The following is a 12,931-nucleotide window of genomic DNA, read 5'->3' on the forward strand; positions in this document are numbered from 1 at the left end:
GAATGAAGTGACCCAGGTCACAGATAAACGTCTGGATCAGGACTAGTTACAGATCCAGAGGCCTGTACCGCGAAGCAAGTTCAACATCCCCTGGATATCCCGACTTAACCTAACACTGACTGTCCTGATAACCTGTACAACGCAGCTGGTTATGTTAACTAGTTCAGCTAACCCTGGGTTTACCTGTCTGGATACAAGCGTGTTCATGTGAAAGAGGCAGAGTTTTTAAATATACTGTGTAATACACCTGTTGGTGAATTCATTTACAGCAACATCCAAACGTGACATTCAACAAGGTGAAATCCAAACAATATGATCACATGACCAGAATAAAAAAACAACAGAAATAATTTCCAGATGTTATTGTCAGACTGAGGATAAGTGCATGAAGCTTCTTACTGAAGTAGTTGATGTGTGATGAGGTCAGTGAGACTGAAATCTTCATTTATAATCATGAAATATTTAACAGTGTGTGTGTCATTTCTCTAATCAAAGACATCAGAGGTGCGGTTTTTATTTCCAGTCTCCCCATGTTATTCTGAGCTGCAGTGATGAAGAGGAGAGTAAAAGTTTCATCACTGTCAGGATGAAAGAATCTGTGTTCAGTTCAGATGAAGCTGTAATAGTTATGATGTAGTTATTTAGTGATAAACTCTCCTCTGTTTGTTGGAAACTCTGTTTTTAAGCCAGAGTGGACACATGCAAAGACTCAAACAGCAAAACAAATCAACTGATTTATATGAATGTATAAATGCTCCTTATTATTTGTCATTTAACTGTAAACTCCCCTGTAGAAATGATGATTCAGTTTTTCAAGTGATTTGATTGGTCAGTTGCTGTTGACCGTTTCAGTTACCATGGTGATTTTTGATTGGTAAGAAGTGAACCACTGTCATAGGACTGAAAACCCAAAGTTAAACTAAAGTTACCTCCATAACCTCAAACCCTGCTTCGTAGTACAGACCTTAAGTCTGCATCTGCACAGACGTCACTGTTAAACTACTGAATAATAAAAGACTTTGTGCTGAGAATGTGTCGCTGCAGTGTTTACACAGGAGAAGAAGGAGCACTCGCAGGATTTCTTCTCTTTCTTCATCTCCTGAAAAGTGAATTCAGCACAACTCTTTCTACCTGTTTATTCAAGTGTTCCTGCAGAGGAGAAGAATGAATTAGTAGGATGACTTGTAGAATTGCTGTCAATATCTTCTACAGCTGCTAATCCCACAGTCATACGTGGTATTGTTGCACTATATTTCTAGGTATGCAGATATAGAGACTCTTATTAATCTTTAATAGCACAGCAGAACCCTGTATGTCTGTGTTTCAGTTTAAAACAAGTCTTTCTGCAGTTGTTTGTCTACTTTAATTTATTTGTTGATCCAGTTCTGCTGTTTCCAATATGTCATCAGGATTTTATAGACTTCTCTGTTTTCTGTGTGGCTCTGCAGGGTTTGAGAACAATGCTCCAGCAGCTCTTCACTGTTTCTCCTTTCACACACTGTGCAGCAGCATTAATGGATAGTTTGTTTCTTTTATGGGCCTTTCATCTGGAGGTAAAACCTTTCTAAGGCAGCAGCCTGACACCACGCAAGTTTTGCAAAAAAATATGTCAGATCTCCTCATTAAAGCTTCTTCCTGACACGGCCTTACCTCCATCCATGTGAGGGCGGGCCCACAGTTGATCTTGTTGTCAGCGATGGCTGAGAGCCGGGAGAGGTAAGCTAACAACATCTGGGAAACTGACTGAGAGGGAAACATGAAAACAGGCACAGGCCAGTTAGACTCATTACTCTGACCTCAGAGCAAGAATCCATTATTATATCATTATTATGCATTTAGTACTGTAACCATTACTAATGCACTGAATATTAAACTAAGCAGTTAAAAACAAGTCATTTCAGTTAAAGATGTCTGCTCACTGTGTTAGTAATCACCTTTAAAACTCTCTGGCTCTGTTTGTTATGTGTTGGTTGAGGGTCAGAGGCAGACAATTAGGCAGCTACACTTAACCACTTGAAATGAGGTTTTGTGGCTGTGACTTCATATTACAAGGGAAGTTTAGTCTCTGGTGCCACACATCTGCACAGCTGAGCTGACGCTGACATTAAACCTCTACTGAGAAGAAGAGGTGGGATGAAAACTTCAGCTCTATTCGTCTCGACGTGCAGGTACAGCACTGTAAATAAAATCCAAACCTTAGCTCCAGCAATGAATCCTCTAAATGCAGCTTTGTAAACATACACACACGCACATACACACACACACACTTAGTAATAAACTGGTTTTTACCAATTTGGTTTGATGCCCCTGCTTCTTTTTAAAGCCTCAATCTGACTGTAAAGATTTCACTGGCTCAGAAAACCTTTCACAAACTGAACAGGAAATAACTGGCAAAATATCAAATGGTGCATTCCCAAGAAATAAGCCATGCAGATCATATTGAATATCAAAGCACAGCAACTGGAGGAGCTTTTATCAGATAACTGATACCATGTTGTCTTGTATTTTAAAGGTGTGTGGGCAACAAATGCTGTTATTCATTTAATTCAGGGCCTGACTAATCTCTGGAGGGTTCAGTGGAAGCGTAAACATAGATGTGTGAGATTCAAGCAGGTGAAGGCTGGAAGTTCATTCACTTCAAGTTAAATGTGAAGAATCTAAATCTATTAAAGTCCATATTGGATTTTTTAGCTCACAGGCCTCAGTTTGATTTTAAAAATATGTGTGTGTGTGTGTGTGTGTGTGTGTGTGTGTGTGTGTAGATGTATGTTTTCAGTGCTCACCTCTGACTGATCAGTCAGACTGTCGAGTCGAGGCAGCTCAGGAAGCTGTGAGAAACGTCGGTCGTAGATGCAGAGGTGCAGGTGTTTGTCCAGGACACGGAAATCCTCATAGCTGCGCTTCACAATCCAGCTGCGACCCTGCGCAACCACAACAAAACATTGAGTGCAACCAGACAGTGCAACCAAGAGCTGACTGTGAACAATGTTCTTATTCAACTGCAGCTACGCTGAAGCGGATAGTTTTTCACTGAGGGAAAATTAAAATGCTGTGTAACAAACACTCTGTAGTCAGGTGCTTAGAAATATACGACTTTTATTGAATGTGACATTTGGGTCAGATGCAACAATCAGAATAGGAGTAATTAATAAAAGTATATCTGAACAACCAAAAAGCCATAGACTCCAACTCACATGTGAACAGCTGACCAGAAATTTTCAGTCAGAAAGAAAAAAACCTGATCATGTAACTGCAGCTGTACAGGTGCAGAAGGTATTCCACCTTTTAGAAGTTCTACATCTCTACTACAGATATTTTATGGTTTCACCTACTTAACACAGTTTTATTGATTATTATTCTTCATTTTATCTTTTTCCTTTTCCTTGGGAAACACTTTGCATCTTAAAAACAACTGCTCTACAAATTCATCCTGATCTCATCCTATACTCAAAGTCAAACGCTGATTAAAGATGTTGATGTTCCAACAGATGTCTTTAACGTCTCTGAGTCAAGCCGTTGTCCCCAGATGTTTCAAAACCAAAACTGAAGCTCTGACTCCATCACACTGAGCTCTGCGACCCCCCAAGGCTTTACACTGCTAACACAGGACCGTGCCACCAGGTGTCATCATCAGCAGAAATGATGAAACAGTGTACCAGAGGGCTGGTGTACAGACAATAATCTGGTTCTCAACGTCAACAAGCCTGAGGAAAGGCATCAGTGGTTCCACAGTGGAGACAGTGGAGAGCATCAGGTTCCCCAGCCTCACCTGGTCCATGAACACCACCAGGTCTCCAGCAGAGACTGCACTTTCTTAGGAAACTGACATATTGCATCACCACCTGGTGCTAGAGCTGCAGCAACAGTAACACTGACGCCCTACAGAGGGCTGTCAGAGGGGCAGAGAAGTCTCCCCACCCCTCTGCTCAGGAGCTTCACCAGAGCTGACGCCTTCACACTGTCAGTGCCCCCTCCCACATCAGGCAGGTTCTGCAGGACTAGAGCTGGAACCAAAAGGCTTTTAAAAAGCTTCCTCCTTAAGGCTATCAAGCTGCTTAACACCTGCTCCATTTCACTGCGACTTCATGTAAAGACTCTTAAATTTCATTTCTGAATACCTGTTCTTTTATACTGTCTTTCATAAATCTGGGACGATCGTAATTATTCCATATTTTTTGTATTATTGTTTTAACTGTTTTGTTTAAGCCTAGGTATGTGGTACAGTTGCATATTTTGTCTGCCTGCACTAGATGTTTTTTTGCCAGCTTGTATTAACACATTGAAGGGTGCATGACTTAGTGTTGTGTAAAATGGTCCTTGTTTAATGTTTTGCACCTTGGTCCCAGACTCGATTTGATTTGAACTTAAAAATCACAAAAGGAGCGACGAGCCTCTGTGTCAGCACAAAGACAGTCGCACTAAAACCTTTATCAACCGTCTCTGTTCTCTGGTACTGCATTTCTGTCTCCACAGACACTCGTCTTTTAATGAAATGGCTCTGTCTCAAAAACTGAAAAATAAAAGAGGGAGTCAAGTCTGCCATGGCCTTGTACACTTTGATACTGGAAATGTCTTCGTAAACAAAGAGCATAAACGGCTTCCTGAACCCTCCATAGTAAAATACAGTGATGAAATGCCAATAGTGCAAGTGTAAACCAAGAATATTTTACCCTCGATCCACCACATTAAATGTAACTTAGCTTTTTTTTTTTAAATCTAAGAGTAAATCCATGGATTTGTTGTTTCTGTTTCATCCAGTAAGACAGGGCTCCAAACCTCAAAACCCCAGTGAGAGAAACTAGCGGTGGAAAAAGTCTCTGCTTTGATTTGGCCTAGAAAGATCTGTGTGTACCAAGGCCAGGGCTTGTGCGACTGGGACTGCAGTGCACCACTCAGCTCACTGATTCTAGTGCTGTTTGAAAAGTGCTGGCTGGGGGAGACGCCGCTGGGATGGCTCTGTGGGCTTGGGGAACTCTTTATGCCTTTCCTGTCCCACTTTCAGATGGTGCTTCTGGTCAACCCCCCCTTTCTGGGTTTGTGGAACTGAACCAGTCTCACTGTGCTGTGCTACTTTCTCTGTTTAAAGTTCTGAGCACACAACTCAAGGCCAAATCTTGGCCAGATTTTTTGTCCCTTTTCAAATAGACCTGGTGTAGATTTAGTAGTTTTCCAATGGCTGTGAGAAGTTGGAATTTCCAAGTACGCAGCCACATACTTGTGTGGCTTTGCCAAGGTCGTGCAAATGGAATATGATCTGTGGAGGGATATGCATGAAACCAGAATCAAAAATGTCACTGGAGGAGGCTGGGGCAGAGCTTCTGAGCAGCTGGTGCACATGTGTGCTTTCTACTTTAAGGCTTTGCCCAAATTCGGGTTAATCAAATGTCTTGCACTTAGCATATGATGTAATCATAAATAATTTGGCTGTTACTTCACACTGACATCGCTCCTTAAAAAGGAATTTTGAAGATGACTAAGCCAACTTTTTCTGCTTTGACAAGACCTCTGCAATAAAACTAAACAAGGAATGTACAACGAGCTGTAGGACGGAGACAAACATGGAGACAATGATGGCAAATGAGGGGAACACTCCATAAGGCCTCTGCTTGATGAGACTTGATGGATGCTGCCACCGGTAACTGCTGCGAAGAATGACTAAATGTTCCAATAATGACGAAGAAACATATAAAAAGATCAAAATAAACAATTAAATCCAAAAAAATCAGTCAAGGCAACATCCTTAAATGTGCAGAAACATGTACAGTACTCTGTAAAAGCTCATTGTTTGAAGAAGTCACACTCTGAGGCCTTTTTCTATCCATCATTCTTCAGAAACGCTCACCCATCCTGGCAGACGTCCACAGCTTTTTTCAGTTCAGATCCAAATTCCCACATAACTTGGGTTTTTGAAACAATAAGTGAGTGACATCTGAATTTGAGCCGGAGCTCTGCTCAAAGGGAGGAGCGCGCTGGATATCTGGACAGGTTGTATCAAATCATCGTTTGTGGGTTGGAAATCACCTCTGTCAAGTTTTTAGAGAGACGGTGAAAGCACAAATACGTTTGTACAAATGTGTGGGTGTGTGTGTTTTCAGATGAAGTGGCGCCTGTGGGGGAGTTCGTATATAATTACATTTAAGTATATAGATGCTTGTGAGTGGTTAGGTATGTATCTGTATTTCTGTGTGACTGCACTATCAAATGCAGTGGAGTCTTACCTGGCAGTAAATATGAACTAAGTACACCAGCTCCTTAGACTCATAGCCGTTCCGTGTCACTTCACACTGTTCATCCCCGAGGGACAACTGAAAGACACAAAGAGAAGGGTTGGGGAGTTAAACAAACATCTTCCAAGAAATCAGTTCATTATAACTTCTACTCCCCCCGGGAGTTCACTTCATTCATCCTGGTCAGTGTTTGCATCCCACCACAGGCCACAGCAGATACTGTGTGTGGAGCGGACCAACCCGGACTCCTTAGTTATTATCCTTGGTGACTTTAACAAAGGTAACCTCAGCCACGAACTGCCCAAATACAGACAGTTTGTTAATTGCCCGACCAGAGAGGGGAACACTCTGAACCACTGTTACACCACAATCAGTGGTGCTTATCACGCCGTCCCCCGGGCTGCACTGGGCCACTCTGACCGTGTCATGGTCCACCTGATTCCCACATACAGGCAGAAACTAAAACTGTGTAAACCTGTTGTTTACAAGAACCTCCAATTGCACCAATCACCAAAACAAATTCCTTGTATGTAGAAACATACTTGGCAATAAAACTGATTCTGATTCTGATTCTGATCAGTTCATTATAACCAACTTTAGTTTTTTTCTTAACTCACATGTCTCAGCAGGAAAACAAAAATCATCAGTCCACTCCGACTCCAGCTGCGTTATTAACTCATGGGTGGACAACACTACAGTCTGCATGAAACCCATTAATTTAAAGATCCTATATTTTATACTTGTCTGTATTTTTTGTTATTTAAGTGTTGATATCCATAAGAAGATATATTTCTGGTTTTAAGAACCAAAAATCATCTCGGTGTAGTTTTACATCTCCTCTCTCAGACTCTCTGGAGCTCTAGTAACAACAGGTCAGTAAGCCAATCAGAAGAGAGGATCTGAGCCTCCAAATAAAAATATAGTAGATTTCAGTCAAACACTCAGAGAAACCAAATCCTGCAAGATTGGATGATGGGTCCAGGCTCGGCAGCACAGCTGAGGGCAGTGACTGCTTTGTTGTGACACAAAGTTACAGGAGTCCTGACGGCTGGTTTTAAGGCTCAGTTTCTGAATACAGGCTGTGTGCATTTCTCTGTGGACTGAGGCTTTGATATTTTCACAGTATTAATATAGAACCTAGACCTGCTTTATAATGAAAAAACACATGGATATCTACCTTTATACAATATGGGATTTTTAAATCCTATTCATGACCCCATGTTTTCCAAACAAAGCAGAGAAATGAGCATAATATGAAGCAAACTAAAAAGAAACAGATTTTCTCATCTTGCTTGATGTTGCAGCCACGATTGTGTCAATCATAAGTGTAATATCCTGCAGCTTCAATGAAGTGCAGGCACAAGATCTAAAATAAATATGAGCTGCTGTCAAACAGTGTGGGAAAACTTTGTTAACTTTGAGGCAATATTGGGAACAGGGTTCGCTTTAAATATTTTGTTTTTACTTCAGGTGTCCAGGTCATAATTACTCAAGGGAAACATCACTGACATCAGTTTGAAGCCCACAGAGAGCTTTTAATCACAGTACTCACCAACACTGGGACAACACAAAATTACTCAAAGAACTCTATTCATTGATTCCGGAAGCTCCTGAACATACGTGGATGATGTTTAAGATGATGATTATACACAAGATGTTGGAGTGAACAGTGCTGACCGCCCACATTTTGATGAAATATAGCTGAGGACACAAGAAGCAAGAAGCTGGGAGACCTGACACAGCATCTGTTCAGCAAACAAAGTTGTATGGACATCGGTGTCTCCTTTAACAGCTCCAGCTTTACAACCTGAGCAACTGTGTGTGTTTTAAGAAACAGATCTCAGTTCAAGGTGCCATCTTTTGACAGAAATGTTAAACTCCTTAAATATAACAATCATTTCTGTCTAAAACAATATATTTGCTATTGTTTCTTTTCTATAATGTCTTATTTGATGCACACAGAGACCAACACAGAAACATAAAACCTCATACATTTTATTTGTTTTTTCCAGATGCAACATAAATTAATTCTGTATTCCTTTATAATTCAGATTTCCTTTGGTTCTAATTATTCTAATTGATAAATAAAACCAGTCACATCCCAAACACACAGTACTATATCTGCCTGTTTTTAATTCAACACAGGTACATTAGAGAAATCACACAATAAACTGAGCACAGGGAACTGGGGACACAGATTCATGCAATGCATTCCCACAAAGCACGACCACCACCAACACCTACTATACTGACTTAGCCACATTGTTTTTAATCATATAGGTGTAAACTCTGCAAATGACCTTATATAACGTCTCTTTCCCCCCAGCCTCTCTCATATATGACCATTACTGTAGATTATATGAGCCTTTGTTTCTTTAGCTCCGTCCTCCTCCACATCCATTTTTAACCTTAGATTCTTTTGATCTTTTTGAATTGAATCACACAGTATTTTGGAACATTTTAATGCTGTTTCAGGTAATAAACAATACTTCTCAGTCTCCACTGAGCCCCAGGTGTTTCTCCATTTCCAACAGATAAATGTATCCCATTTGTGTGCAGATATCACTCCTTCCTTTGCTCAGGAGGTGATAGTAAATCTGAGTTTCAGGTACACCCAGGGGAAAGAAATGCAACAGGGACACTCATTTGCAACTTGAAAAACACCACAATTCACAAAGCAGGACGTATTGTTTTCATATTATACAGCCAATATCCTGCTTCAGAATATCCAGCATGTCTTTTGCTCCTTTCTTTATTTATCTGTAAAACCTGTAAATTGTTTGGAAAGTGTTGGAGAGCATGATGTTACTTTAATTACATTTCTCAGTACACCGGCCTCTCTTTGCTCCATTCTGTGGGCGAGGGTCTTTTATTAATTTAGATACACTGAAGTTTAAAAGCAGTCAAATGCAAATGTGAAAGAAAATCACTTTTTCTGTCTTGTCTTTCCCACAGCTGAGCTGCAGTCGCATCCCAAACAGCACATGAATATGAAGATGTTTGTCCTGCAAAGCAGTGCAGCCATTTCAATGCCACGTTATAGCTTGTAAAACACTTGAAAAGCAAGGAAGAACCTAGAGCCAAGACCTTAGGGGTTCTGAAAGGTCCCATATTGTATAGAGTAAGAGTTTCATGTGTTTTTGATTATAAAGCAGGTCTAGGTTCTATATTAATACTGTGAAAGTATGAAAGCCTCAGTCTACAGAGAAATGCACACAGCCTGTATTCAGAAACTGAGCCTTAAAACCAGCCGTCAGAACTCAGGACTTTGTGATGTCACAACAAGGCAGCCACTGCTCTCAGCCACGCACCACGCCCCGCCCACCTGGACCCACCATCCAATCTTGCAGGATTTGGTTTCTCTGAGTGTTTAACTGAAATCTGCTATATTTCATTCAATCACTCAGAAAACAGTCAGCCAATCGGAAGAATGACTCAGATCCTCTCTTTTGATTGGCTCACTCACCTGTTGTTAGTAGAGCTCCAGAGAGAAGCCTGAGAGAAGGGATGTAAAACTACACTGAGATGGTTTTTGGTTCTTAAAACCAGAAATATATCTTCTTATGGATATCAACACAAATGTAATATGGGACCTTTAAAAGCTCTGCGTATGAGTCCTGCACTGGAAAAGAGTTAATGGGCAGTCACAAGCGTTTCTCATAATCATACTTACAGAAGAAGAGGCAGATATAAAGGTATGCTGTAGCACATCACTCAGCCAGGTGGGCTGAGGTCTTATGCAGTTAGTTTCAGGTTGAAGGGAGTTTCCATCAGAAACAAATGAGTATATTGTTCAGTGCCACTGAAACTCAGCCTGGCAGAAACTGCTGTTCAGGGTCTGTTTTCTCAAAGTCTGTCTCTGTTTTTCACTGCTCCTCCTGCTTCTACGTGTTCATTACATCTGAGTCACCACTCATCCACATCTGCACGAATAACGTTTTTATTTTATTTTCCGTTTGCTATTCCTCTTCTTTGGTTAAATCTTCATCTGCTTGCTCAGACAAAAGACATTTTCTGCTTTCACAACAAGCATAAAAAATAGGACTGAAGGTATTTATGAGCTCTGAAGGTCCACGAAGCAGATATTGTCTAAGCAATGTCACAGTGCCAGTGAAGGGAAAAAAAACACATGGAAGTGTTTTTGTTCCCATTAAAGCAACTTGATTTAAGGACAGGGGCTGTAGTAGATGGAGCCTTCGCAGAACAACAGTTTGTCTCTTTGCAGAGACACAAACTAGTGTGACATCAAATGACCTAATTATCTCTCTGTTGTTCAGAATCAGCACTGAGCACCCCAGAAATGCTTTCTCTTGACAGAGCAGCCAGTAAAAGCTGCAAAAACAAACTTTGGAAGCAAGAGTGCAAAAAGGCTTTCTCCCATTTCACTGGGAGGGTTTATGGGTTTGGACCAACAGGAAAATGAACAGCTGCCCAATGACTAACAACGACTGAGGAGTAATTGTGTTGATTGACTGGAATCACAAACTAAGGCATCCCATAGGACAACAGAGCGTTCTTGTTTTAATATACAATGCCGTAAATCTCAGAACTGTGCTAGACCAACTGAGAAAAGCATTCAAAAGCAACATATTCATTCTCTGCAATGTTTTTGCAGTGGAAGATTATACCTCTTCATCTTTTCTGTTCAGCCTGAACTGCATTCAGCCGCACGTCCTTGCACATAAGCTGCTGTCACATTTGAACATGGATTTTAGTATGGTTTGTTGGTTCACTGATTTATTTGAGGGATTCGTCGCCACGTCTTCGAATATCAGAGTCATCATAAACAGGTCCATTGTTGCGGATGACTCAGTGATAGTCAGCACAATACACAAGGACAAATAGTCAAAGAGACCAAAAGGTATTCATTGACGTTGGCAGTAACTCCATCCATGCTAGCAGCTGTACATAGTCACTGTGGTGCTTTGAGCTAAATGCTAACATGAACATGTTAACATGCTAACACTGACAACGCTAACATCCTGAGTTTTAGCTGGTATAATGTTTATCATGTCCCTCATGTTTGTTTGTGTGTTGGTGTGATAACATTTGCTAACTAGCACCAAACACAAAGTCCAGCTGGGGCTGATGGGAATGTCGTTTTGCAGGCATTTGGTAATAAAGCAAAGTATTGGACACATTCAACTTCTGACCTGATGATGGTGCCAGATCAAAAGTCAGATGTTCACCAAAGTAATGAGTTCATCCTAAGGGGATCATGAATGTCTGAATCTAATTCCCTGCCATTCCCTCCAATAGCTGCTGAGAAATTTCACAATAACACAACCACCAGCCAGAGGGAGATCGGAGTAGAGCCACTGCTCCTTTGATTCAAAAGCTGAGGTGGTTCAGGTATCTGGTTAGGATACCTCCTGGGCACCCTCTGATTGGAGGCTTTCTAGGTGCATCCAACTGGTAGTAGGCTTCAGACATCAACCTCATTGTGTAGCTGGAGGTGAAGTTACGTTCATTCTCTGGGAACAACGGATGTCTGGACAAAGTTTCATGGAAGTTCATTTAATATTCATTTATATATTCCAGTCTGGACCAACCAACAGAGACACTGCCATCCTTAGAGCCATGTCACTAGCATGGCTTAAAAACAAACCCAAGGATGTGGGTCTCAGTGTTGATAAAGTTTGTTCAAAGTGATTTATCAACATAAAAGTTGTCTATATTTCCTTTTCAGAGTCAGTTTTAATGTTTACCATGATGTGTTGGTTTGAAAATCTCCAATCCAATAAAACAAAAACCTTCTGGGAAAACTTGCGACAGCGTGCTGTAAAGTTACTGCTGTGATTGAAAGCTCAGGTTGTCTGACTCCAGGGACCCTTTACACAGAGAGTTTAATTCCCTTCCATCAGGATGCAGGCTTTCTCTCCCTAGAAGTGGAACTAACAGACATTTAAGGTCACACTTCATCTCATCTACTTCTAAAACACTTGCCCAACCTATCATCCTTTGTTTTTGTGACAGCTGTGTGACTTATTGTCTTTATTCCATCAGCTACTGGCTTTTAAACAGACTGTGATTCGGCTGGTCTCTGCTTTTCTCTGCTTTACCTCAGTGGTTTTTGTGATGTGACTGTGACATTGGAGTTCATCTGTAATTCCTTGTATCTATTGCGGCTTTTAATTCACATTGATGTATTTATTATTACTGACTGCTGTGTGGAAGCCAAACATAAAGGCTTTACTCTGCTCTTAAGCAGGTGGTGTTGTATGTGTGTTTATAAGTTATGATGTATGACAGTGGTCAGTGTTACTATTTCATTTGATCTCAAAACCCCCTTCACACATGCAGTCGAAGTCTTCTGATGAGATTTCACATGTCGAGGTCATGTGTCAAAAACAGCATTAAGTCAATACTGTGAACAGCTGATTCAACAATATCTATACTATTACTGAGTCTTCCTCAGTGATGTGAGCTGCAGGACTCCGGGGTCCAGCACACAAAAAGCTTAGCAGTGTTTCTTGAACACACTTTCATGTGGACTCTCCAGCGAACAGTAATAAGAGAATCTGGGATGAAACTATTCTTTTTGTGATTTTCTGGCCATATTAGCCTGATAAATCATGTTGAGGTTCAGTTCTAGAAAACGTCTCAGAGCCTGACAGATGACAGTAACAAGCAGCTACATCAGCTTATCTGACCTTATTTCAAACAACATGCCTTCAATCAGGCACCTTGAAAATAACATCTGG

General features: G+C 40.9%; 1 protein-coding gene across 7 annotated transcripts in view; it reads right to left on the reverse strand.

Moving 5' to 3' along the window:
• The window catches only part of arhgap32b (Rho GTPase activating protein 32b), a 113,348-nt gene that overhangs the window by 31,647 nt on the left and 68,770 nt on the right, over positions 1-12,931 (reverse strand). For all 7 annotated transcript variants that reach the window (XM_071460608.1, XM_071460606.1, XM_071460605.1 and 4 more), the window contains 3 exons: positions 6,219-6,305; positions 2,784-2,921; positions 1,651-1,743 (listed from right to left, as the gene is read on the reverse strand). In XM_071460608.1, the coding sequence (XP_071316709.1) occupies positions 1,651-1,743; positions 2,784-2,921; positions 6,219-6,305 (318 nt within the window). The remainder of the gene's footprint in view (positions 1-1,650; positions 1,744-2,783; positions 2,922-6,218; positions 6,306-12,931) is intronic.

The sequence above is a fragment of the Trachinotus anak genome, unplaced genomic scaffold, assembly GCF_046630095.1.
Source record: "Trachinotus anak isolate AG129_WGS33_773 ecotype Australia unplaced genomic scaffold, CSIRO_AGI_Tana_v1 ptg000024l, whole genome shotgun sequence".
In the NCBI taxonomy this organism is placed as follows: domain Eukaryota; kingdom Metazoa; phylum Chordata; class Actinopteri; order Carangiformes; family Carangidae; genus Trachinotus; species Trachinotus anak.